General features: G+C 49.0%; 1 protein-coding gene across 1 annotated transcript in view; it reads left to right on the top strand.

Annotated features, from left to right (window-relative positions):
- Positions 1-27,668, top strand: part of LOC138514395 (sodium-coupled monocarboxylate transporter 1-like) — a 146,921-nt gene that overhangs the window by 64,108 nt on the left and 55,145 nt on the right. The window contains exons 4-10 of the mRNA XM_069629876.1: positions 940-1,007; positions 7,054-7,208; positions 9,604-9,744; positions 21,043-21,172; positions 24,887-24,975; positions 26,702-26,814; positions 26,903-26,970. Coding sequence (XP_069485977.1) covers positions 940-1,007; positions 7,054-7,208; positions 9,604-9,744; positions 21,043-21,172; positions 24,887-24,975; positions 26,702-26,814; positions 26,903-26,970 — 764 coding nt within the window. The remainder of the gene's footprint in view (positions 1-939; positions 1,008-7,053; positions 7,209-9,603; positions 9,745-21,042; positions 21,173-24,886; positions 24,976-26,701; positions 26,815-26,902; positions 26,971-27,668) is intronic.

The raw sequence follows: 27,668 nt of genomic DNA, 5'->3' as shown, positions 1-27,668 counted from the left end.
GCATATAATGAGGGCGCAGGCATCGTGAACATGTTTGACAGTGGTCATGCTGGCATATAATGAGGGCGCAGGCATCGTGAACATGCTTTACAGTGGTCATGCTGGCATATAATGAGGGCGCAGGCATCGTGAACATGTTTGACAGTGGTCATGCTGGCATATAATGAGGGCGCAGGCATCGTGAACATGTTTGACAGTGGTCATGCTGGCATATAAAGAGGGCGCAGGCATCATGAACATGTTTTACAGTGGCTATGCCTGAAAATATTGTGGGCAACAGCATCATGTCCATTCTACAGTGGTCATGCTGGCATATATCGTGGGAACTGTATCATGAAAAGTATGCTTCAAAGTGGAAATGCATCTATTGAGGGAAAAGCCATCATGAAAAGGTGCTTTGCCGTGGCAGTGCTGGCATATAGTGTGGCCATGGGCATCATGGAAAGGTATTGTAAAACGCGTCTGTGTACTGTGGGTGACCTGGCATTGTTCGCATCTTTTTCATGTGTACCCTATAGTAATACATGGACATTCTATAAGTTCTTACCCAGTTTTTTCTAAATTATGAGCCGTAAAATCTACCATTTGAAGTCATTAGCGCTGTGGGGCTTAGACCCCGAATCTAGTTTGTTTGTTTGGGGCTCGTTCGCCAGCTCACTCCTGCCAACTACGAGCAATCATGTTTGCCCCGCTGCCTGAACACTCACCAGCCACGGCTGCACTACAGAGATCGGGGGGGGTGGTGGGGGGGCAGCGAGCAGGGCACAGGGTTGCATTGCACAAGGCTGGCCCTGCCTTTCATCTCCAGAGGTGGATAAAATGAGTACCGCTTGCTGAGGTAGACAATCACTGGAACCTCAATGTCTTCCTGAAAGCTGCTTGTCTGTGCTCCGTGCTGTGGGCAGACTGTGTGACCATGCTCTCTCCTTCTCGTTTCAGTGACAGGCTTTGATCTGTGGGGTGCGGTGGTCGCCACTGGAGTGGTCTGCACCTTCTACTGCACGCTGGTACGTATGAGGTTGAGTATTTACCGAGCACACATGTGCCTTGACATCCCTGGCTCTGTATATGACCCTTTTAAACATTGCTACCGGTGGGAGGGAGGCCTGAAGCCTCAGACGTGGTACAGCACATGGAATGCGCCTTAGGTACATGGCGCCGTGCTGTGGGCGCTGACCTGACAGCTAAGTGTGAACTCATGCCGTTGGGCCAGCAATTCTGCCCAGCAAGAGTGGCACATGTCTGGGGGAACACTGAGGGATATCCACGCAAGCAGTTGCTGTGAAAGGCCCACGGGGCTAGGGAAAAGGCAAGTCCCGTGTCAGCACTGTGGGGTCATCCTAACATGCCCCAGAAGGGTGGTACCTCAAAACCCGTCACCAGGGCTGGGGCAGGTTCAGTAGCACGGAGGGTCCAAGGACATGGAGAGAGTTTCTGGCAAGCCATTGCCTCCTGGGCGACTGGCAGGGCTGGGGCAGGGTTAGTAGCACGGCGGGTCTAAGGACATGGAGAGAGTTTCTGGCAAGCCATTGCCTCCTGGGCGACTGGCAGGGCTGGGGCAGGGTCAGTAGCACGGCGGGTCTAAAGAAATGGAGAGAGTTTCTGGCAAGCCATTGCCCCCTGGGCGACTGGCAGGGCTGGGGCAGGGTCAGTAGCACGGCGGGTCTAAAGAAATGGAGAGAGTTTCTGGCAAGCCATTGCCCCCTGGGCGACTGGCAGGGGCACCGTCCAGCCGTAAAATCACAAAGCGTTCTGTTAGGCCTTTCCACCCCTGCAGGTGTGGTCTGAGGGTAGTGTTGGCTTGTCCGGGTAAAAAGTCCTCTCTTTGACAACATCGGGTCGGGTGGCACAAGGGCAATACATATGTGGGTTTTTTTTGTTATATAGCGCTTTGGTCAGAGTATTCTCACACTAGAAATGCTGGGTGTTTCCTGGAATGTTTCCGGGTGCACCCTCTTTGGCATTGCCAAGGGTTGTGCTCCGTTGCTGGCACAGCCCTCTGTTGCTTCGCAGGTAGTAGGTGTGTGACATACGAAGCGCAGTACAGATGCGCAGCGAGGCCAGCATGTGGGCGCTATATAAGGCCACTTTACATGACACGCCTATTTGCCAGCGCCTTCTCCATCACCGGTCCTGTCCAGAACGGGACCAGATAGGTTCACAAGGTTTGGCAGTGATGGGGCGCCCCTCTGGAGTCGGATGATGGGATCCCCCTTCCCCCCCTCTCCCACCGGTCATGCTATTGGATGAGCCTGTTTGCCAGAGTGAATAAATAGCCGCTGTTTGCCCTGTCCTGTGGGTAGATGCGTCTTGCTGTCACGGGGTGTTTGCTTCCTCCTGCCCCGGTGAGTGATGGGTGGGCGAGGGCCGAGGGCATTCCTCCACTCCCGAGCCGCTTATCTCAGCGGTGTTTGGAGACGTGCTTGGCGTGCGGGCTCGGCGTCAGGTGTAGGAACTTTAGATAAGGCCGGCTCCCCATTATTGGAAAGGGGGTGCAGCACTCACAGCCTGGCTGCTTGCAAGGGTGTACCCAGGGCCTTGGGTCCTCACAAAACATCCGACTCAGTGTACCAATCCGTGCCCCACGAGGGTATTGTGGCATCGCTTTCCAAGTGTTGAGGACAGGGAAGCTGTACAATGGTGGCAGAACTTGCCTCGTGCCCCCTATTCTCCCAGGTGTTTGCCAGCTATTTTCCCCACAGCCTTGTCACGTGACACAATGATCACCTTTCCAGTCTGGTCAAGAGCATGAGCTCTTTCCCCGTAGCCAGGGGGCAGCTCTTTCTATGGCTACTAAGCCCTGGGCCTGCAGCTCATTCTTTGCTTGCCACCTTCCCCTCAGCGCCCAGTGGCCTCTTCATGCACCAAGGAGGCGCAGTGCCTCCAAATGCAGCTGCCGACCACTCACTAGGCCAGAGGGCTTCACACTGTTTTTTTAGATTGGGGGAAATGGAGGAGGGGGGGCTCACATGGGACTGGACCATAAAACTGTCTCAGACACCAATGAAAAAGTGGCCCACCGTTGCAAATGGACGCACATTCCTTTGGGTACAGTCTCTTTCTGGTTTACTGCCATGGTGTGTTGACCTGTTGTATTTTGTGATGAGAAGCTGAGGAGTCCTGTTTCGCAGGTGGCCTTTGATTTGCACCTCACCCCCTATTGTCCTTCGTCACCCCCAAACTGTGCTATTTTTCCATCAATGTGCCTTCATGCTCTCTGCCACTGCTGCCTCTGCCTTCCTCTCTTCCCTATCTTCTCTCTGCCCTCACCCACTGGAACAGCCCCCATTTCGCTCGCCATCTCCCCCCCCAGCCAGACTCCTCCCACTTGTACAGCCACTCTCCAGACCTTCACCTCCTCTCTTGGTCTCCCTTTCCAACCCCTGCATTCAAGGGCGACCCAAGGGCCCACGTGGCCCCTGACGGTGGGTGTGCTTGACTTGCATGCCTGCAATCAATGGCCCGGCTTGTCACCGCATCCCAGGACAGACTAATCGCTGTGTGCAGAGTGCACGATGTGCAGAGTACTCCTATCTCTGCTTCAGGAATAGAAATGCAAGCAGGACTGCAGTGGTACACACTGCTACTGTTCCTCTTTGAAAAATGCATGCTAGGGTAAGAAATAGACTTACTGTGCTTGATCAGGAACGCCCCCAGATATGTGCAAATGTGCAATGGTGGGGGGGGGGGCGCAAGTGAACATGCGCATCTATGGTGCTCACGTTCAAACGCCCGTTTGCGAATTGGGGGCACCTTTTTTGGGCGCAATTGGATGTTTTGAGTATCTGCCCCAACGGCTCTATTTCTCTATGCAAAAGTCAAGCCCCCGTGACCTTTTCCTGTCCCCATCCAGACAATGCACACAACTCTGCAGCCACACTGAGACTGCACTTGACCTTTCTGTAGCCACACTGAGACTGCACTTGACCTTTGAGTAGCCACACTGCGACTGCACTTGACCTTTCTGCAGCCACACTGCGGTTGCACTTGACCTTTCTGCAGCCACACTGAGACTGCACTTGACCTTTCTGCAGCCACACTGCGGTTGCACTTGACCTTTCTGCAGCCACACTGAGACTGCACTTGACCTTTCTGTAGCCACACTGAGACTGCACTTGACCTTTGAGTATCCACACTGCGACTGCACTTGACCTTTCTGCAGCCACACTGAGACTGCACTTGACCTTTCTGCAGCCACACTGCGACTGCACTTGACCTTTCTGCAGCCACACTGCGATTGCACTTGACCTTTCTGTAGCCACACTGAGACTGCACCTGACCTTTCTGTAGCCACACTGAGACTGCACTTGACCTTTCTGTAGCCACACTGAGACTGCACTTGACCTTTCTGTAGCCACACTGAGACTGCACCTGACCTTTTTCTGCCCCCATCCAGACAGGCATGAGATACCATGTTGGCAAGTAACACGAGCATGACCTTAATTCGTTTAGGTGATGTACACGTGTGTCAGTAACATTGATCAGTTTGGGCTTTAGCCGGAACTATTGCATTTGACTAGATATAGGGATAAATACCCCCTGAGGAGGGACACACAGTTTGTGGGTGTTGTTTACTTATTTACCCCCACATTGATTGCCCATGGCCATGCTAATCCATATGACCATTCTCAGCCAGTTCTTGCCCTTCCCCACCAAACACATCTTGTGGGAACTCTTTCAGCTTGCTTTAATCAAGCCTTACTATTAAACTTTGCACTCAAAGTGCCTGGCAGGGATTTTTCAAAGCAGTCTTCTGGGAGTTAATGACTCAATGGAAGTTGTAAGTCTGCTACTGGTGTAATAAAAATGTCTTAACCAGGTCTGCCTTCAGCCAATGGATTTATAAGCACTAGGAGGGCCTTTCATGCCTCACCCGTTAATGTGCTCGATGACGTGCCACGTATTGTTCTGCTTCAGCCACTGTTTTGCAAGATATGTTGTTTCATAATCCAGACGTATAAGCTAAGGTGTGTGCAGCGCGTTGAAAGATTTGCCAACCTAGCCACGGGGTTTAGGTCTCCCGTAGTCAGCATCCCAGGGAGAGCCGGACTGTGAAGTGCACTAGTCATAGCCAATGAGCCATGTGGTCCCCGGTGACTCACAGTGGCAGGACCCGCCAAGTAACTTCTCTTCCTTTCCCCACAGCCCCCGACCACATACAACAGCAGCCATGGATAAGGTGCTAGTTTCCTCCCATTATCCAGCAATTTCCCCACATACTTTCAGAGTGTAGTTGTTTATATAGTTGCACCAGCCCTAGAATACTTTGGGACGGCAGCATAGTCCGAATACTGCTTCTTCTTTCCCATTGGGTGATGTCCCGGGAGCATTGTACGGTCATGTGTGCAATCACCCGCTACAGGACCTTTGCAAGCGTTCTCAGCCATGGAGGTGCTGGCCCTCTCCCGGACCCCCGTCCTCCTCTCAGTGCTTATATAGCTCTATGGTTCTCATTCCCACGCCTGTCTCCTGACTGGCATCTTTGAGATATCTGCACGACTAAAGGCCCGCATCAGGAGAGGCCCTGCCAATCTCACATGTGCTCCTGCTACCTTGTACCTTATTCACAAAGCCTAAAACTGCAGCAATTCTAGAGCTGCCTGCTTCTCTGGAGCACATGCCATTCTCAAAGATTTGCCCCAGGGCATCTTGGAGATGCTCCAGATAGGAGACTATCTCAGAGATGTTCCAGAAAACCTCATATTTGCACCAGGGCATCTCGGAGGCACTCCAGAAAACCCCAGATTTGCTCCAGGGCATCTCAGAGATGCTCCAGAAAACCCCAGATTTGCTCCAGGACATCGAAGAGACGCCCCAGAAAACCCCTGATTTGCTCCAGGGCATTCTGGACACGCTCCAGAAAACCCTAGATTTGGTCCAGGGAATCTCGGAGACGGTCCAGAAAATACCCGATGTGCTCCAGGGCATCTCTGAGACGCTCCAGAAAACCCCAGATTTGGTCCAGAGCATCTCAGAGACGGTCCAGAAACCCCCAGAATTGCTCCAGGGCATCCAGGACACGCTCCAGAAAACCCTGAATTTGGTCCAGGGCATCTCGGAGACAGTCCAGAAAACCCTAGATTTGCTCCAGGGCACCTCAGAGATGCTCCAGAAAAACCCAGATTTGCTCCAGGGCATCTCTGAGATGCTCCAGAAAACCCCAGATTTGATCCAGAGCATCACTGAGATGCTCCAGAAAACCCCAGAATTGCTCCAGGCATCTCAGAGATGCTGCAGAAAACCCCAGATTGGCTTCAGGGCATCTTGGAAACGCACCAGAAAACCCCAGATTTGCTCCAGGGCATCTCTGAGACGCTACAGGAAACACCAGATTTGCTCCAGGACATCGAAGAGACGCTCCAGAAAACCCCAGATTGGCTTCAGGGCATCTCAGAGATGCTCCAGAAAACCCCAGATTTGCTCCAGGACATCTATGGGACGCTGCAGAAAACCCCAGATTGGCTCCAGGGCATCTCGGAAACGCTCCAGAAAACCCCAGATTTGCTCCTGGCATCTCTGAGACGCTTCAGAAAACCCCAGATTGGCTTCGGGGCATCTCAGAGATGCTCCAAAATAACCCAGATTTGCTCCAGGGCATCTCTCAGACTCTCCAGAAAACCCCAGTTTGGTCCAGAGCATCTCAGAGATGGTCCAGAAAACCCAAGAATTGCTCCAGGCCATCTCAGAGATGCTGCATAAAACCCCAGATTGGCTTCAGGGCATCTTGGAAACGTTCCAGAAAAGCCCAGATTTGCGCCAGGGCATCTCAGAGACACTCCAGAAAAAACAGATTTGCCCCAGTTTGAGGACAAAGTATAAGGTAGAATCTGAACTGCTCAGAGGCATCTCCTGATTGGGTTCGGTGCAAATCTTTGTGAATCGGATCCTACGAGTTTCCTTGGGGCTTCCAGGACCACTGCAGCCATTTTACAGTCCAGGTTCCTAAGTCTCAGTACTGCAGAAAATGATGGAGATCACTTTGTAATGAAAATAAGTAGTGGCCATGACACCAGGCCTACATGGGAAGCCTCACGTGTTTCTTGTTCTCCACAGGGCGGTCTCAAGGCGGTGGTCTGGACGGACGTTTTCCAGGTTGGAATTATGGTGGCTGGATTTTCCTGCGTCATCATCCGGGCGGTCGTGGTCCAGGGCGGAATCCAGCCTATTCTCAACGACTCCTACCACGGGGGAAGATTAAACTTCTGGGAGTAAGGTTTTCACGATATATACATACATGTGGTGAAACAGACGTTGCCAACCTTGCCATTTCAATGAGTATCACTTAATTACTTGCAGACTTCTTCTCTCGAACCTTCTAGAAATGATGTGTGTGCATGCGTAGTAGCACTATTGCGCTTCCTGTGTATGATTGCAGTATCTCCATCATTTCCCAAAGCACTTGGCTCTCCAGCAAGGCTACCGGGTGCTCCTCGCTCGCCCCTACCATCCCAAAAGAAGCGCCTTGAGGCCAAGTGATAGGGCCGCTTTCACATCCAACATTGCACCTCACTACAATTCCAGTAAAGGTCATATGGTCCGTCCAACCCTCACCTTTAGTCCACCACAAAGGTAGCAGGTGACCCAGGCTATCGGCCAGCTGTCCTGATCCCACACTGCATGACCATCGTGGCAATACACTGGAGCAGGTGACCCAGGGTCCCACACTGCACGACCATCGTGGCAATACACTGGAGCAGGTGACCCAGGGTCCCACACTGCACGACCATCGTGGCAATACACTGGAGCAGATGACCCAGGGTCCCACACTGCACGACCATCGTGGCAATACACTGGACCAGGTGACCCAGTGTCCCACACTGCATGACCATCACGGCGATACACAGGACCAGGTGACCCAGGGTCCCACACTGCACGACCATCGTCGCAATACACTGGACCAGGCGACCCAGAGTCCTACACTGCACGACCGTCGTGGCAATACACTGGACCAGGCGACCCAGGGTCCCACACTGCATGACCATCGTGACAATACACTGGTGACAATACACTGGACCAGGTGACCTAGGCTATCGCCCATCTCTCCAGATCCCACACTGCATGACCATCGTGGCAATACACTGGACCAGGTGACCCAGGGTCCCAAACTGCATGACCATCGTGGCACTCCACTGGACCACGTGACCCAGGGTCCCACACTGCATGACCATCGTGGCAATACACTGGACCACGTGACCCAGGGTCCCACACTGCATGACCATCGTGGCAATACACTGGACTGCTCTTCACAGAATTACTTCCCTCCCCTACACATTCACAAAAACTAATCTGAAAGCAGAATTTTAGAAATATTTCTCCTATCAGACTATGTTTAGTAATCTAGTCTGTTTCTTCCTTATGTACGGAGTGCAGTTTTTTGGCTTTTTTCCCTGAGTGTAATTTCCTTTGGCCTAGCTTCACAGCGTAGTATTTGTTCATGATCAGAGTGCATGGAGTATTTGCTTCTGTTCTGGGTGTAGGTTTTCTTCCTTAAGTTCAGAGTGTAGTGTTTTTGACTTTTTTGGAGATCGTAATTTTCTTTGGTGTACCTTCACAGCGTAGTTTTTGTTCATGATCAGAGTGTAGTGTGTATTTGCTTATGTTTAGAGTGTAGCTTTTCTTCATTACGATCAGAGTGTGGTTTTTGTACATGATCAGAGTGTAGTGTGTATTTGCTTCTGTTCAGGGTGTAGGTTTTTCTTCCTTATGTTCAGAGTGTGGTTTTTGTACATGATCAGAGTGTAGTGTGTATTTGCTTATGTTTAGAGTGTAGCTTTTCTTCCTTATGCTCAGAGTGTAGGTTTTGTACATGATCAGAGTGTAGTGTCGTTTTTTGGCTTTTTTGAGATTGTAATTTTCTTTGGCGTACGTTCACAGCATAGTTGTTGCTTATGATTAGAGCGTAGTGTGTATTGGATTATTTTCAGAGTGTAGTTTGCTTTTGTTCACATTCAGAGTTTACATTTTACTTATATTTAGTGTATATTTCTTTCAACTTATGTGCAGAGAATACACCATTATATTTTAATTGGTATGGAAAGAGCATGTGTAATTTAGAAAAAAATGTGATGTTTTATTGTTGTAATTTGTATATGTGTTTTTGGATTTGGGGTATTTTATATTGGATCAAATATAGTGCTTTTTAGTGTGTATCTTTTTTATGGTGCTATGAAATACTGTGTTTAAGTTTTTTTTTCTGTTTAACCAAATGCACAATAAATTAAAAACTAAAAAGAATACCTCACTTCTTGTAAATATCAGTTATACTCAATCGCTCAGTGCCCCACCGACCGCAGTGTCTACCTTGCTCTGGTATTGAAACCCACCACCCTTTTCTTAAAATGAGAAAGGCAATATTAAGATACTATTTTTCTACAATGATAACTTTATTGTGTTAAATTGACAGAGCTAAAGTGAGTGTCATGTGTGCTCCGTATAATCCACTCACATCCGAGTTCATGTTTGTATGAACTCGGCGTCTTCTGCTGCTCTTATCATGAGGATCACCGCCAAAACATTGCGCCCTTGTTTAGTCCTTCTTCAATGTCTGGCTTTCAGTCCACCTCCTCTCCAATGCCTGACTTGTTTTTTTTGATTCTTTTTCAGTTTCAACCCTAATCCTTTGCAAAGGCACTCCTTCTGGACCATCATAGTTGGTGGGACCTTCACCTGGACTGGTGTCTACGGAGTCAACCAGTCTCAAGTCCAGCGATACATCGCCTGCAAATCCAGGTTCCAGGCAAAAATGTAAGTGTCCTGCGACCCAGGCTGGATCATGTGCTTGGAACGGTTCTTTGGTGTCTGATTGCCTTCATGTCCCTGCATTCTCCACGGCGAGGCAGGTAGAGCTGATGCTTCAGAGAGGACGAGAGGGTGGGGTGGAAGGAAAGGGAGGCCCACACGCCCAGAGCACATCTCATGACGCCTGAAAGGCTGCACTGGGACCAGTGTCAGGCCCCCTGGCAGCTGATCTCAGCTTAGAAGCAAAGTTCTAGTCACTTAAGCCTCAGGCCTGGGCGGGTGAACGTGGCACGGGAGTGGCAACACGTCCTCTCTTGGCACACTGTTTGGGTGGCGGGTCAGTGGGACCGTGCTTGGCACGCACACGTTATCGACCTTCCAACTCTGAATAGATATTGAGAATTGGGAGCGCCCCAATACTGCCGGCTCAACACTTGCCAAATCACTTTTGACTGAATTTCTTTCCACTTGTTTTGCTTTAAAATGCGGATGGTAAGTTGCAGTGAGATATATATGGGGGTGGGTAGTGAAATGGGGCTGTGAGGGTCTGAACCCGCATTTTGCGTAAAAGAAATTTGAAAAATCGGCCAAAAGATCCATCGAACGTAAGTGTAAAAGATTCAGCTACAGTGTAAAAGATCCATCGAAAGCTAAAAGATTCAGCTACAGTGTAACAGATTCAGCTACAGTGTAAAAGATCCATCGAAAGCTAAAAGATTCAGCTACAGTGTAAAAGATCCATCGAAAGCTAAAAGATTCAGCTACAGTGTAACAGATTCAGCTACAGTGTAAAAGATCCATCGAAAGCTAAAAGATCCATCGAAAGCTAAAAGATTCAGCTACAGTGTAGGCCGGTAGAAGAAAGCCGGCCCAGGTTCATAGAAGCACGTGCTTATCCGTTCAGTTCCCAGTTCAACATCTCGTTCTCATCTAGTCGCATGTGTCCCAGGCCGCTTTCGTATGATGGCCGGTTATTCAGGTTAGTGTGTTCAACAGGTGTGCTTTGCTGGAATGTCACTGATGCCACTGCTGCCATGAAGACAACCTTGTCGACCCAAGAAACAACTTGCTGGGCACTCTTTGACACTCTCTCCAAGAAGAGGACATGGTCTCCACACATATGTCTTAGGCTTAACCCCCAGAGATGCGCTGGTCTTTGGTGACTCTGGGATGATTCACGGTACACACACACACATGCCAAGCTCTTAAACGTGTTGGCTCTCTCCAGCTGGTCTCTGTCAACTCACTGCGGTGGACATTTCCACCCCAACAGGCTTTTTATAGGGGTCCGACACTCATACCCCATCCTACCCCCTTGCTATCTCCTACTCACAGATTCCCCATTCGACCACCCCAGTCCCTTTACCCACCCTAAAAAAAGAGTGGCAAAACGTCCACTTACCGTTTCGGGTGACTCACCTATGGTGAGTTGGTTGGGATACCCTTTGAGGCAGGGGCTGCCCACCGTCAACAACATTTAACAAGTTCTGAATACTATTTGCATAAAGCCCCCGTCCCACCAAACAGGAGAATTATTAGAATCCAAAAGGCACGTGTGGCAGTAGGAAGGCCACGGGAAAGACAGAAAAGACACCCCGTTGAGGGCTACTCCTCGGTTTCCGATCTAGGAAGGACGCGTTTGTTGGGCCGAATGATCTACACAAAACACAAGGTAACACTTGCACACCAATTTTCAAACAGGATTCCACGAAAACATGGGTAATTGTTATTCTAAAAGATGGGTTAGTAATATCTAAGGTGCTGGGGAGAATGGCTCAGCCTTGGTATCTAGGCTGGGATACAAATATAGAACGAAAGAAATCCAAATTATGGATAACTGCGTCACCTGCACACTTTCAATCAGGCCAATAGCCTAAATGGATTAAATGAAAAGACTTTTTTCAGGAATCGGTCAAAAATACAATTAAATGTCACTTTACAATTCAGATTTCAAATATGTAGACATTCTTAAAAAGGAAACATTCCAGGAGTCGTTTTCTTTAGAGAAAGATGGTCTACACCACTGCCGTAAGCCCTGAACATTTTGCTTTTCTGAACTGGCTTAAAGATCGTTGCTCATAGTGAGTCCTCTGGTAACCCTGAGTGGGGCAGTCACTCTGTGTTCATCAGAGCGTTGCTGGCGTAAATCAAGGTCAATGCCTGTACTGGCAACTTCTCTTCATTCATCGCAGTGTTCCTTGCTTCTTTCTGCTCAAGAGCAATACTTTAACTCTCTCTCTCTCTCTCTCTCTCTCTCCTCATCCACCTCAGTCATTTCAGAACCTTAGTCGTATTTCCCCCTTCTCCTGACAGTGCCTCACTTTCTTCTCTTTCTGCCTCTGACTTCGTTGACTTCTCCTCAAAAATCATACTCCTCGGTTCATCTATGCCATCTTCCCCCGACCCTCCGCTATGGTCTCCATCTTTAATGTCCACCGTCCATCCTCTCTCTAATACAGATATTCTGTCTTTTATTGCTAAGGCTCCTCCCACAGCTTCTCTGTCAGACCCTCTCTTTATCCTGCTCGCCTCCCTTATCTGGCTGCTCTTTTTAACTCTTTACTTTCTTCTGCAACTGATTTTCCTCCTTTAAGCCTGCTTCAATACCTCTCACCTTAAAAAAGCCTTCACTTGTTCCTTCTCTGCCATCTAATTCTCATCCTATTTTGTTTCTTCCTTTTCTTTCTAAACTACTAGAACGTATGGCCTACTCCCTGGTTTCTGCTTTTGTTGATTATAGCTCACTCCTTCCTCCTTTTCAGTCTGGTCAACGCTCACTTCACTGTAGTGAAACTTCTCCCTTGGCTGTTTCTGATTCTCTTTTTCCTGCCCGCTATTCTATTGTCTCTTTTAGGTCTCCTCGATTCGTCAGAAGCCTTTGATACGGTCGACCCTGTTCTGAACTGGTTTTACTCCTATCTTTCCACTCACACCTTCTTCATTCTCCTGGGCTGGCCACTCCTCTTCCATCTTTCCTCTCTCCCATGCTGTTCCCCAAGGCTCTGCTTTAGGCCCTCTTCTTTTTTTCTCTTTACACCTCTCCCTTGGTATTTATCATCGCTTCTTTTGACTTTTCCTATCACCTATTGTGCTGACAATTCCCAGATTCTGCTTTCCTTTCCTCCTTGTCTGACTCTATCCATTTTTCTCTTTCTGCCTGCTTGCTTTCCATCCAATCTTGGATGTCCAATCATTACTTGCCTGCCCCTCAATCCTTCCAAGACTGAGGTTATTTTCTTCCTGCTTCTACAAGCCCCACCTCTTTCTCCTTCATCAATTTCACTTCCCCCTTCTGAAATTTCTATTTCTTCTGCTCGGAATCTGGGCGTTATTTTTGATTCGCTCACTCATTTTCTTCTCATATTTTCTCTACCTCTCGCTCCTGTCGGTTTTATCTTTTAAATATCCACAAGGCTCCTTGGTTTCTTACTTTTGAGGCCTCTAAACATCATGTTTCCTCCTTAGTCTTTCCTCACTTTTCTATTATTCTTGCCTTCTTCGTGGCCCCCCTGCCTATCAACCTGCTCGATCATTCCTTGGTTTGTGTCCTGTAAACTGCATCACCATTATGCTTCTCTTTACAGCAGATAACAATATGTTTTCTCTAAAACATTGTCTGCATAGTCCCTTATTGAATGCTATAAGGGTTACACTCTACCGCTATCTTCCCCAGCCCCCCAAACCCCTCCTCTGCTCCTTGACTGCTCAGCCCGGTTTACCACCCAGAGAATCAGGCAGACTTGAGATGAACCTGCCGCCTAGGTCTTCACCACACGCTCAGAAGAACCTGCCCGAATCCCCTCACAGAATATTATACTGTGCCTGCTCTCAAGGGATGTTAGGCAAGATTGTCTGCAGTACCCTTTGGGTGCATTACAGCAACCTTGACTCCCTGGCAATAGGAACCCCACCTTTGGTATAAGTCTGTACTACACAGGTTGGTAGCGTGACTGAGCAGCCAGGCTTATCACAGGAGGGAATGTGAGCAGTAGGGGAGTTACACAGAGATTCACAGTGAAAAGTATCCAAATAAACACTTATACTCAAGGTTTCTTGAAAAAATAATGATTTATTAATTTAACAGTCAGTTTTAAAATAAGCCTTCTTTAGAAAGGGGAATAGGTAACAATAAAATACACTTCAAAAATACACTCCTTCAGTTTCAGTTAAGTAAGTAGATCCCCTTTTGGGATGTCACACACACTTCCTACACCCTTAGGGGACTTCAATTTCTAGGACACTGTGGACACTGGTATATCACTTTAACACTTACATGCAATACTGAGGTTGTAGAAAAAGGAAAAGATTAGGGAAGGAAACAAAGGCTAACAAGTTCTCTGAACAGGTAAGTACTTGACAATCTCCCACTGAAGTATAGGGTAACCCTTTCCCAGCTATAAAAGTAACTTATGTATTATTTTTTGAGGCACAGATAAACACAAAGTCAGAGGGTAAGAAGAGTCTTCAGGGAGCCAGGACAGCCAATGTCAATTGAGCAAAGTCTCGGGGAGCTGAAGCACTTCTTTACAATGGCACAAAAGTCTTGCACAATGTTATATAGAAAGTTTGTAGAAAAGAATCACTGTTGGGCCACAACCTGGGAGGCTTGTGAGAGGCAAAGCTGCAAGCAACTTGGCAAAGGGCAGCAAATGCAAGTCTCCAGTGAGAGCAAGCAAGCTACACACAACAAGAGGTAAGTACCCCTAGTTACACAGTACGTTAGTTCTGAAGAAAAAGGGTCCAGCTGGTTTCTGTTCCTGTTGCAGTCCTGCCGATCCTGTGTTCCTGGTCCTCAGTCGTGCGGACAAGAGGGAGGACGTCTGGGGACTCCTGCACTGTGGTTTGAAGGTCGTGGCAGCAATGGGCTTACTCCAGATCAGCGGCACTTCACGGTTTCAGCTACCGGCAAATAGCACCACCGTGGTTCTTGGGCACTTTGTGGGCTCCCCTTGCTTCTGGCGTCCAGCACTCTGTTGAGGTGGCTCAGGCTTGGGTAGTTCTGCTTCGGGAGGGTCCTCGGGCTTAAAGACAATGCACTAGTTCCTGGTGTTCCTGTCCCCTGGCTCTCGGTTCCAGCAGCAGCGAAGAAGTACCGCCAGCAGGGAGAGGGGTTCCAGTCGAGTTCGTCTTGGGGTGAGTTGGTCCCACCAACCGAAGGGAAGAAGTCGTCCATTCCGGGCTTCTCTAGTAGATTCGAAATATGGAGCTTCAGGACTGCAGCAGGGCTTCACCGGGCAAACCAATGGTCCAGAAGAGTGCAGCAAGCTTCTCTTCCAGTTTCTTCTTCTGTTCTTTAGTCCAGTGGTCGACTTTGCCTTCCTTGCAAAAGACCTTGCCTTTTATGCAAGTTCCTCCCCTTCATGTGCAGCCTAGCTGTCACTCACACAGCAGGGTGGCTGTCCTCCAAGCACAGCCAGCCAACCAATCACCTTTGGGTGCATTCCTGTAACCAAGGAGACTAAGCACAGGGAGTTTCAGGCACCTCCCTCGCTTCCTGCCCCTGCCAGATACACTAAAGCCAGAGGCGGGCTTCAACAGTGAATCCCGCCAAAGATAAAACAAACAAAAGGACCAAACCTGGTTTGGCGCGCAGAGTAAATCTCAAGAAGTAAATATCAAGAAGGACTTTTACAGCAAGAAATGGTGAAAAAGAGAAGACCGGGCCATTTGACAAAATGGGCACCCATGGGTGCAATACTGCAGCTGAGGATTCAGCCTGCGGTAAAAACGCACAATGGTAGGAAAATTAAACCACTGCCACCAGCCATTAATTGTAGTGAGGGTAACATAAAAAATAAAACATGTTACATGAGAAAGTAGACAAAGGGGCTACTAAGTAACCCCTCGAGCACCCTGTGGCAAGATGGTGGGTGCTGGGTCTACAAAGAGAAAAAGGTAAGTAAAGTCAATTTCACTTCACTGCTCTTGGAAACAGTAGTTTATCCAAGAGAAGGTATTTAAACCTTAAGAGAAATCCAAAGGACTTCTCTCGGACACTGCACTGAAGGTGCTGTGTGTCACAATACAAAAAGACGATGCCTATGGAGTTTGTCCGACTCCAAAAGAAACACAGAGTTCAAATCAGATATAAATACAATAGAGTCCAGGATAAAAATTAAAAGTTCTAAAGTCCAGCAAAAGAGCTGGGACTCTCTAAGGTAGAAGGGAATTAGCACAGAAATGAGAATTCTCCCTAACAGGGGACACCATTTATTTATTATTATGATATTTATTGAGAGGGAATTTAGCTTTGGGTAACAACGGATGACTTTACAAGTCACACGGGGAAGTGCATAGTAAGGGAGGCCGACTGCAAGGAATGAGTACAAGGGAGCGGGAACCTAATAGCAGGGAGGGGTATGGAGCAGACCGGCCAGTTTTTATATCATTCTGGTTTGTCGTTTCTCAACTTAATAAAATAAACTACAAAACAAGATGGCCGTCATGAATCAGGGTGAAGGGAACTGCACGTAGTCCCTTCTCCTTTTCCATTGTGTCCATTGCCGCGCCAAGAGTGTTCCTGGTACCGGCGAAGGACAAAGGAGCGCAATGTAAGTGGGATTGGAGTGGGGGATGTGGAACCTGAGGTTCAGGGGTGGGGGAAGGAGGCCACAGGGGGCACACTTACGTCAATAGTGGTGGGGAAGGTAGCGGCCTCCCGCCTCCTAGGAGTCTCAGAGCAGGGGTATTGCCATGTGGTAAAGCCCCCGTTCTGAGCCTCCTGATTGGCTGGGAGGCTGCCACCCCCTCCACCCTCTAGCCGTGTACTAATGCTGAATATTCAATCTTTGTGGTTTGGTGTCCCGTCCCCTTTACTCCATATGTCTGGGATGTCGTTCTCAGGTTGGGGGGGGGGGCATTCTATATGTATGGAATCAGCCATAGACTAGGAGCGCGGTAGTCACTAGGATGAGTAACTTGTACTTAGATTGTTCTTTTTCTTGAAACTCGAATAACTAGAATGAGCCTTAAGATGTAATGCTCTTGACGTAAGGTTGGCTGGAACAGATTTTAGGTTACTTTAATTTGCTGGACCCAAAGATGGTAGGTTTATCCATATCCATCTTTATACTGTCTTACTGCTGTAGAATGAAGAGTTCTCTGGCCCTTTGGAAGCACTTCCATCCTTGCTCAATGACCACTACGACCTTGAGTGGGCCACGGTCCTCAGATATATTTCCACTTATTTCTATAAATAAGAGATGCTTTAGGTCCTTGATCCATGGAAGGAAAGGGTGCCCGTCAGATGGATGGGAGGAGAAATGACCATGAACAATGGGCTGAGAGGGGAAATGACCATGAACAATGGCCTTGGCTTAGGAGAAGGAAAGGGTGCTGGTCAGATGGATGGGAGGGGAAATGACCATGGACCATGGGCCTTGGTTTAGGAGAAGAATAGGATACTGGGCAGATGGATGTGAGGGGAAATGACCATGAACAATGGGCCTTGGCTTAGGAGAAGGAAAGGGTGCTCGGCAGATGGATGGGAGGGGAAATGACCATGAACCATGGGCCTTGGATTAGGAGACGAAAAGGGTGCTGGGCAGATGAATGGAAGGAGACATGACCATGAACAATGGGCCTTGGCTTAGGAGAAGGAAAGGGTGCTGGGCAGATGGATGGGAGGGGAAATGACCATGAACAATGGGCCTTGGCTTAGGATAAGGAAAGGGTGCTGGGCAGATGGATGGGAGGGGGAATGACCATGAACAATGGGCCTTCGCTTAGGATAAGGAAAGGGTGCTGGGCAGATGGATGGGAGGGGGAATGACCATGAACAATGGGCCTTCGCTTAGGATAAGGAAAGGGTGCTGGACAGATGGATGGGATGGGAAAGGACCATGAACAATGGGCCTTGGCTTAGGAGAAGGAAAGGGTTCTGGGCAGATGGATGGGAGGAGAAATGACCATGAACAATGGGCCTTGGCTTAGGATAAGGAAAGGGTGCTGGACAGATGGATGGGATGGGAAATGGCCATGAACAATGGGCCTTGGCTTAGGAGAAGGAAAGGCTGCTGGGCAGATGACTGGGAGGATAAATGACGATGAACAATGGGCCTTGGCTTAGGAGAAAGAAAGGGTGCTGGGCAGATGGATGGGAGGGGAAAGGGCCATGAACAATGGGCCTTGGCTTAGGAGAAGGAAAGGGTGCTGGACAGATGAATGGGAGGGGAAATGACCATGAACAATGGGCCTTGGCTTAGGAGAAGGAAAGGTTGCTGGGCAGATGAATGGGAGGGGAAATGACCATGAACAATGGGCCTTGGCTTAGGAGAATGAAAGGGTGCTGGGCAGATGATGGGAGGAGACATGACCATGAACAATGGGCCTTGGCTTAGGAGAAGGAAAGGGTGCTGGGCAGATGGATGGGAGGGGAAATGACCATGAACAATGGGCTTTGGCTTAGGATAAGGAAAGGGTGCTGGGCAGATGGATGGGAGGGGAAATGACCATGAACAATGGGCCTTGGCTTAGGAGAAGGAAAGGGTGCTGGGCAGATGACTGGGAGGAGAAATGACGATGAACAATGGGCCTTGGCTTAGGAGAAGGAAAGGGTGCTGGGCAGATGAATGGGAGGGGAAATGACCATTTACAATGGGCCTTGGTTTAGGAGAAGGAAAGGGTGCTGGGCAGATGGATAGGAGGGGAAATGACCATGAACAATGGGCCTTGGCTTAGGATAAGGAAAGGGTGCTGGGCAGATGGATGAGAGGGGAAATGACCATGAACAATGGGCCTTGGCTTAGGAGAAGGAAAGGGTGCTGGGCAGATGACTGGGAGGAGAAATGACGATGAACAATGGGCCTTGGCTTAGGAGAAGGAAAGGGTGCTGGGCAGATGGATGGGAGGGGAAATTACCATGGACAATGGGCCTCGGCTTAGGAGAAGGAAAGGGTGCTGGGCAGATGGATGGGAGGAGAAATGACCATGAACAATGGGCCTCGGCTTAGGAGAAGGAAAGGGTGCTGGGCAGATGGATGGGAGGGGAAATGACCATGGACAATGGGCCTCGGCTTAGGAGAAGGAAAGGGTGCTGGGCAGATGGATGGGAGGAGAAATGACCATGAACAATGGGCCTTGGCTTAGGAGAAGGAAAGGTGCTGGGCAGATGGATGGGAGGGGAAATTACCATGGACAATGGGCCTCGGCTTAGGAGAAGGAAAGGGTGCTGGGCAGATGGATGGGAGGAGAAATGACCATGAACAATGGGCCTCGGCTTAGGAGAAGGAAAGGGTGCTGGGCAGATGGATGGGAGGGGAAATGACCATGGACTATGGGCCTCGGCTTAGGAGAAGGAAAGGGTGCTTGGCAGATGGATGAGAGGAGAAATGACCATGAACAATGGGCCTCGGCTTAGGAGAAGGAAAGGGTGCTGGGCAGATGAATGGGAGGGGAAATGACCATGAACAATGGGCCTTGGCTTAGGAGAAGGAAAGGGTGCTGGGCATATGGATGGGAGGGGAAATGACCATGAACAATAAGGAAAAGGTGCTGGGCACATGGATGGGAGGAGCAATGACCTTGAACAATGGGCCTTGGCTTAGGAGAAGGAAAGGGTGCTGGGCAGATGGATGGGAGGGGGAATGACCATGAACAATGGGCCTTGGTTTAGGAGAAGGAAAGGGTGCTGGGCAGATGAATGGGAGGGGAAATGACCATGAACAATGGGCCTTGGCTTAGGAGATGGAAAGGGTGCTGGGCAGATGGATGGAAGGGGGAATGGCCATGGACCATGGGCCTTGGCTTAGGAGAAGAATAGGGTGTTGTGCAGATGAATGGGAGGAGAAATGACCTTGAACTATGGGCCTTGGCCTAGGAGAAGGAAAGGGTGCTGGGCATATGGATGGGAGGAGAAATGACCATGAACAATGGGCTGGGACGGGAAATGACCATGAACAATGGGCCTTGGCTTAGGAGATGGAAAGGGTGCTGGGCAGATGAATGGGAGGGGAAATGACCATGAAGAATGGGCTTTGGCTTAGGAGAAGGAAAGGGTGCTGGGTAGATGGATGGGAGGGGAAATGACCATGAACAATGGGCCTTGGCTTAGGAGAAGGAAAGGGTGCTGGGCAGATGATTGGGAGGGGAAATGACCATTTACAATGGGCCTTGGTTTAGGAGAAGGAAAGGGTGCTGGGCAGATGGATGGGAGGGGAAATGATCATGAACAATGGGCCTTGGCTTAGGAGAAGGAAAGGGTGCTGGGCAGATGGATGGGAGGGGAAATGACCATGGACAATGGGCCTTGGCTTAGGAGAAGAAAAGGGTGCTGGGCAGATGGATGGGAGGGGAAATGACCATGAACAATAAGGAAAAGGTGCTGGGCACATGGATGGGAGGAGCAATGACCTTGAACAATGGGCCTTGGCTTAGGAGAAGGAAAGGATGCTGGGCAGATGGATGGGAGGGGGAATGACCATGAACAATGGGCCTTGGCTTAGGAGAAGGAAAGGGTGCTGGGCAGATGGATGGGAGGGGAAATGACCATGAACAATGGGCCTTGGCTTAGGAGAAGGAAAGGGTGCTGGGCAGATGGATGGGAGGGGGAATGACCTTGAACTATGGGCCTTGGCTTAGGGATGTCTCAGTGGCCACATTATGGGCATCTTTCTCAGCATTCATATGTAGCCCTAGGCCCTGATTTGTTTGCATTCCTCATGCCTCAAGTACGTAGTAGTGGTAGGCTGCTGCAGTGAGGTGCACTGAAGGGTCAGCAACCAACCCGCTGTGGGGTGTTAGATTAGCATTCAGAGAAGCTTTAAACTGCTGTGAAATCCCAGGTATGGACATTCGCCAAATGTTTAGGACGACGCCGCAAGTAAAGGGATCTCCAGGACCGGTGTTGGGTATATCCAGGACAATTGTCCAGCCATAGTTCATTATCTTGTATGATTTATGTACATCCTCCATTCTAGCACTTACTTGATCATATATGTCCGAATTGACAGAGGGAGCAGTAGCTCTTGTCTTCTTAGTTAATTAGCTTCACTTGGTCCAATAAGAAGCATCAACACCTGGAGTTTGGAAGTGTGTTCTACATTTGGCCAGTAAACCAGTATATGGTGCCTGAAGGACAGTGCAGGACCAGCTAAATGCCCTGAGGTCCTGGAGGAGTGACCGCCTATTGAGAAGGGACAGCCTATGTGAATTGGAAACGTAAGAACACAACTCCTTGATAGTCTTTCTTGATCTTGTAAAAGCTGAGGCACGAAGACGCGCGTGCCAGCCCGTGCAGCGGGAGTGGAGGAATGCCACGCCTCCTGATGTCTGCACGTCACTGACTGTTTTTTTCTTGCCCCTCAGGTCACTGTATGTGAATCTCGTCGGACTCTGGGCCATCCTCACCTGCGCTGTATTTTCGGGGCTCGCCATGTACTCCATCTACCGAGACTGCGACCCGTGGAGCGCAAACTTTGTGTCGGCCCCTGATCAGGTGAGCTGTTTCTTCAAACCATTGCATATAGCTCCCACACAATGCATCCAGTGACTTCTGGGGGTTGGATGCCTTCCACATGTCCTTCTTCCCCTGCAGCTAAACAGTTTCAGTAGGTGATCAAAAAGTGGGAACCCCACCACTTGTGTACAGTGCCGAAAACTGTTAATCCCCCCTCCTAGCACACCTCATTCACTCTCGCACTCCCCTCACCCGCCTCTTAGGCTCCAACAGCTCCACCTAGCACAGGGGTATTGGCGTAACACTAAATGTGCCCCCCCCCTTTCAGGCCATGTTGAGGGACTCCCAAATTTCTCAACAAAGCATGGGATGCACCAAACTGCGGGCAGGCCGGGACCACCACGCGTGCGTGCACACGCCCATGACGATCCTGCTGCCGGAGCACACGCGCACTGCGCTGGGTGAAAGATGTATGTTTTTTAATCAAAGCTCAAATCTTTACCTAGCGTAGAAACAAGGGGGCAGTGCCTGGCCCCCAAATGTACCAGCCGCCAGTAGCAATTGGTGAATTGTTTTATTGGAGGGCGTAAGTATTTGCCATAAGTACGCAAGAGCAACCAAGCGCAAGCACAAGTGGGTACCGGGGAGAGGGGTTCTCCCCCCAAGAAAATGTTTTCAATAATGGGTTAAAATGGTGCATTAACCAGCACACTTTCTGTGAACAATTGGGTAAGGACGGTGACAGAGTTATTCAGCCTCCTAGACTCAGAGGAATGGAGGGGCGAGTTGATACTGTGACAGGCGTAATCGCCCCACTCACTACCAGCTGTCACAACTACCCTCCAGCCCCCCACACTGCAATGTTGAGGCTGGCTCCTCCCCTGATGCCAACGCTGAGGTGTGGAAGTGGTTGCCCTCTTCACATCCATTCCGCTCATTCAAAGACTGGAGTTTCCCTTGGGCATCTCATTGGCATCGGGCCTTGTAAGTGGGCACAGGTGTGTGCGATGCTGCTGTCCCTGGAGCGCCAGACTCCCCAGAAGAGCAGAGTGGTCGAATCTCCTTCCGGCTCCAGAGAGCTTGCTGTGTACTCAAGGGTCGGCGCATGCAAGTTGAAGGCGCCAAACTAAACACACTGATCCTCCTATGAGACCGGCCTTTGTACTGGCTCTGCTGGTTTCCTAACCGGGGAGCTGATCATTTCCCGAGTTACCGAATCACTCTTTGTTTCCTCTGGGTATTTATATATCACACATTTCACAGGCTCGGCCAAGTTAAATAAAAGGCTGCGTTAAGAGGCACTTGGCATGTAGGCGTTAAAACATGTTCCTAATCGACAAAGGATGGCCTCAGCAGGTACACACAACAGGGATATGTTCCACAGGGGGCTCCGAGTGGCATCTGCCTTCTGTAAAGCCCCATTTACACTCCTCTCCAGGCTCCTCCCATCCTTATTGCTGGCCTCCATGAGAAATACTTGGCATCCCGCAGCCTGTCCCTGCCCCCTGAAGGATTTCCCTACGTCTTTCCCATCCAAATATAGGTGTAAATGCCTGGCCACCCAGCAGCACCTTGCTCTGGGTTCTCCACTCTTCTACCCTGACCTCACTGCCCCGGTTCTATGAGGGAGTACGAGCTGCTCCCAGGTCACATACCATTCGATATTGCCTCATTACCACTATTCCTGTCAGAGTTGAGGTAGCCATGGCTTTAAGTGGGCTGGTGCTAGCCAGGGCAGAGTCCCTGCAGTCTCTGAGAAATGTGTCCGAGATGGGGCACTGCCGGGACTCTGTAACGACCCCTGGCATCCCCAGCCGATGAGGCCAATGGACACCAAAGCCTTTTTATCTAAAGCCTGAAGCTCTCACTCCTTCACACAACACCCCTCGAGTACACATGCCACTTAAAGCACTGGAGGTAACTAAGAATGGCGGTGAGAGGCTACGGCAAAACATGCAGCTGCCCCTGTCTTCCCTGGATCCACGTGGACCTGGGAGGATTGCAGAAACAGAAGTGCAGTACGAACACTACAATTCCTTCTCTCTTCTTTTTTTTAAACTACTTTATTCCATTTTTCAAACAGACAAATTAACATGCAATAACTTCAGCATAATAAACTTAACCATCCTAAATGCAACAGTGACATAACCATCTCCCTCACCCCAATCGCCCAACCAGCGATATAAAATCCAAACCTAAGGTGTAGGAGGGAAGGGGAGAAGACGAACAAGACAAGGGGAACATTAAAACGTATACACACCTCATAGAGCTCAATATTCAATAATCAATTTCAGAAAATATATATGCACTTGCACACACATGTATATGTATATATATATATATATACATACAGAAAATTGAAAGTGTACTTATCTTTTCTTCTATTTTCTCTTCTTGAAACAAGCTTAATCCAGTTCCAAATTTCGGAATCCCCCCAAATGTTCTTAAAAAGAGCTTCCTTTTTCTGCATCGTTAGCACCACTCTTTCAATGTTACAAATGTATTCAATGTTACAAATTGAATACATTTCTTCCATCCATGAGTCCAGTTTCGGATAACCCTCCGACTTCCAATTTCGCAAGATCATATTTTTTGCTGCTAAAGCTCCCTTCAAAATCCAGGTTACGTGGTGATGTCTTAACTCTTCTAGAATCGTCTCTTCTCCCAGGATCAATGTCTCAAAGTTAGAGTCCTTTTCTTCATTCACTACTCTGCTCATCACTTCAGTTATTCCTTTCCAAAAATCTTTCACCTTTTAGCATTCCCAAAACATGTGCTCCAATGTACCTCGGGCGTGACCACAACCCAGAGAGAGCACATCAAGTGTAGCTATTGAACAGAGTTTTCTGGACACCGGTTCGAAGGCAAAAGCAAGGCTTGAGTCTACAATCCCTTCCCTTGGGTCTGTGCTAAACAAGGGGTGGTGGAGAGCGAGTGTTGAGAGGCACCCTAACACCCACCCATCCACTGCTATCAGTGCAGGAAAAGGGACAGATTTCCCCGGCTCCACAATCCACTGAAACCAAATGTATATGTCTGTGCCACTGTACAGCTGTTCCCAGCACTCTGGGGCTAACTTCTATGCTGCAAGGAGCTGTGCTATGGTTTTGCATTCACACACATCAAAGAGCAATAAGCATTTGATGGCTGCGGAGAAAGCAGAGTGTGGGGAACGGGAAGTGGCTATGGTCTAAGGCATATCCCTTTTAATAAGTGCCCATGTTTTGTGACGAGCAAAGGGAAGGGTGCATGAAGATACATGCTGTGATCAACAGATTTACTAGTAGATGGTAATCACATGTGCTTCTTTCAGTCTTGATAGGAGAGGTATAAAATCCAAAGGAAATTGGATTAGGCTAACATTATGCTGCATGCTGTGAAACAGAGGTTTCCTTTTAGGATTGGGGAAATACAGTCAGAATCTTACTCTTTTGTTGCTCAAAAACTATGGCTCATATGTTGTCCGGTTGAATTGTTATGTGATTTGTGCCCGATGACGGGAGTGTAATTTTAGCCCGGTACTTTGTACAGTTTTTACAAGTGTATCACTTAGCTGCCATTACTGTGCCCTGGCCTTCCCTGCAAGGCCCTGACCACCCCCTTCTCCATTTAGCTTTGTGCAAGTGGGTACGGCCGGGAATCTACTGCACGGGAGGCTGATGGAAGGTAGTGATTGCCCACTCTTGCCCGCTAAGCATGAAAGATATTCTTTGTGACGGGAAAATGATTATTACATATTTTTCATTCTTGCAGCTCATGCCCTACCTCGCGCTGGACATCTTGCGGAATTATCCTGGACTTCCAGGGCTGTTTGTCGCTTGCGCCTACAGTGGAACTTTAAGGTATTTGAATGGATCTAGGTGACACGTCACAATGTTGAGTGAAAAATGAAGTAGGTCAAAATAAAGAGTGCAACATATCTAATGTACTAAAATAAAGAGTCCAAATAGTCAGCCAGAATGGCGTCGCGGCTTGGATCGTGATTTTTAGCGGGGGAACCAGGGGCGAGGGGCAGCTGCAAGCAAAAATATTGAGCAAAAGGTAAATCCATATTTTACGCAGACCCGTAAGAAAATGACTATGGGCCAAATGTATTGCACCAGATCCAGGTGCAATGAATTTAATGGAAATGTAATGTTTTCCCTTCAGATATTATAAGGTCGATATTAAGGTAACGTTTATTTTGATCCACGGTATTATGACAGGGAACCAACGTGAACTGGCACATAACACCTGTGCAGCGGTGGGGAAGTGTTTCTATCCCTGCCCATGAAATAGACATTCTATCTTATTGCCCTGTGTTACTATGGCGTTAAGCCCCCGTTCCAAGGGCTGGAACAGGTGGCAACGTCTCGGCGGCCCAAGCTAAAGCCCCGAGCGAAGTAAGGGCATTTAACGAGGGCCCTCTGATGCTACCACCCGTAACAGACCTTGGAACGGGTGCTCAACGCCATTAGCACCCGTCCCATGGGCAGCGACGTGCCTAATTTAAAGTATTTTCATTTTGCGAACAGGCCAGCTCGCGGCCTTCCATTCATGGAATGAAAAAAAGACGGTTTAAAGATGGCCCCCATGGAAAGAAAAGGCAGGGCTCCGTACATAGTGCTTCTTCCCTTTCCATGGTGGCTTCACGCATGAGGAAAGAGGAAGAAGGATCCAGTGGTAGCGCCGAGCGCCACCACTCCAATGAGGTAAGTGGGAGGGGGGATTATTGAAAAAGGGGTCCGGGTTGGGGGAAGAAGGCAGGCGGGGGAAACGGCCATCAGGTGACTTGTCACATGGACTAACATTGGGAGATTCAGCCCACATTCCAAGCCTCCTGATTGGCTGGCTCCCCCGTCAAGGATGCTTATTAACTATATCATCAAAAATCCATCTGTGACAGACATTATGTGCAATATTACCGATGGTTCCAGGGGTTAAGCCAGCATTTTAATTTCATTGGCAGGGATAGGATCACCCTGTGCAGCTGATAACTGGATCCACTCGGCGGTGACCCTATTTTTGGTGTGGATTACCACCATCGTTGCCGGTCCTATTTGACTGTGGCGCTAATTGCGATGCAATTACACTGGTGCCATTTCTACTGCTGGCTCTAAACCAGTGCAGAAGATTTGACAGAGGAGAGCTATTCTGCCCTTCCGTAATCAGCGGTCTTTGACCTCTTGGTGAAGTTCCTATTAACCACGTACAGTTGTGTTGCCAACCTCTACGGCAGGGCTCTGCAACCTTTGGCCCTCCAGATGTTTTGGAGCATAGTACTCCGCAGCTGTAGCCAGTGTAGTCAATGGCAGGGACTCATGGGAGTCATAGTTCAAAGCACTTTGCAGACCCCCTGCTCCAACGAATAAGGCCAAGGATGTCACCCATCTAATATCAATATAATGACTACCTTTACGATGGGTGATTGCAATAAAGAAGCCGCCAGACTCTGGTGTCGAGTGCGATACAATATTAATATGAGTGATTTTTAGCGTACAAGACAGCTACTCAAGATATATGTAAAAAGACACTTTAACTGTTCCATTTGGCAGGAAATTGAAACGCATCTTATTTTGTGCCCCACAGCACCGTCTCCTCCAGCATCAACGCTTTGGCGGCGGTAACGGTCGAGGATCTTATCAAACCATATTGCAAATCTCTGAGCGAAGCGCAGCTGTCTTGGATTTCCAAAGGAACAAGTAAGTGCAACGTTGCTACTTTGTATCCGTTTTAGCCGCTTTTGGCGCAGGAACCCCGCCACTGACGCTTCACTTGTTGCTTGTCTAGGTCTGGGATATGGTGCTGTGTGCATTGCCATGGCTGCGTTGGCGTCCCTCATGGGTGGACTGCTTCAGGTACAGTAACCTTTTTATTGACGATTTTTAATCATATGTGCTGAGCAATATTAATTTCAAACAATATGATTGTCTGTTAGTGGCAGGAAGGACCAAGGAGGAGACGCCGTTCTGCCTTCCAGCCAATCCAGGAGCTTGGAATGCGGGCCTTACCTCCTGACGTATGGGAACCCTCCACATTGTCTCCTGGGGTCCTGTCTGCCTTTGGCCTCACAGCATTTCACCTCACCCCTTCCCTGCACTCCGTTTCCTCCCTGCCAGTGCTCCCCTTCTGCCTTCTTAGCCGGGCCTCAGCACTTGCCCGGTTCACCTGCTGGCAACTCTGAGCCTCCCCTTGTCGCCGGTGCCTAACATGTAAAAGGAGAAAAGACTTGAATAGATTCCTTCTCGTTTTCCTTGGTACCCATGTTACCTTGCAATTGTCTACTGGCACCCTGGACACCATGATGGCGAACTAATTGCTGTAACCCTCTCAAATGCCTGTGGGCTTCCGGCACGATACAAGCATATAAACATAAACAAAGGGTGCTTTAGCCGACAGAAAAAGTGTCAAGGGCTGCGTTAAGGCTCTTGATTTTTCCGAGCCTGTAACTTGGTCTCGGTGCCAACACCAGTCTGTAAAGCAGTGGAGTAACTTTGCTGAAAATGTTGGGGGGGCATGACATCTGAAGGAAAGGGGCCCCAGCCAAATGAATGGG

This window comes from Ambystoma mexicanum, chromosome 12 (assembly GCF_040938575.1).
Source record: "Ambystoma mexicanum isolate Mex_15411 chromosome 12, UKY_AmexF1_1, whole genome shotgun sequence".
NCBI lineage: Eukaryota > Metazoa > Chordata > Amphibia > Caudata > Ambystomatidae > Ambystoma > Ambystoma mexicanum.
The sequence above is the reverse complement of the archived record's forward strand: the minus strand, read 5'-3'. Positions and strand labels throughout refer to the sequence as shown.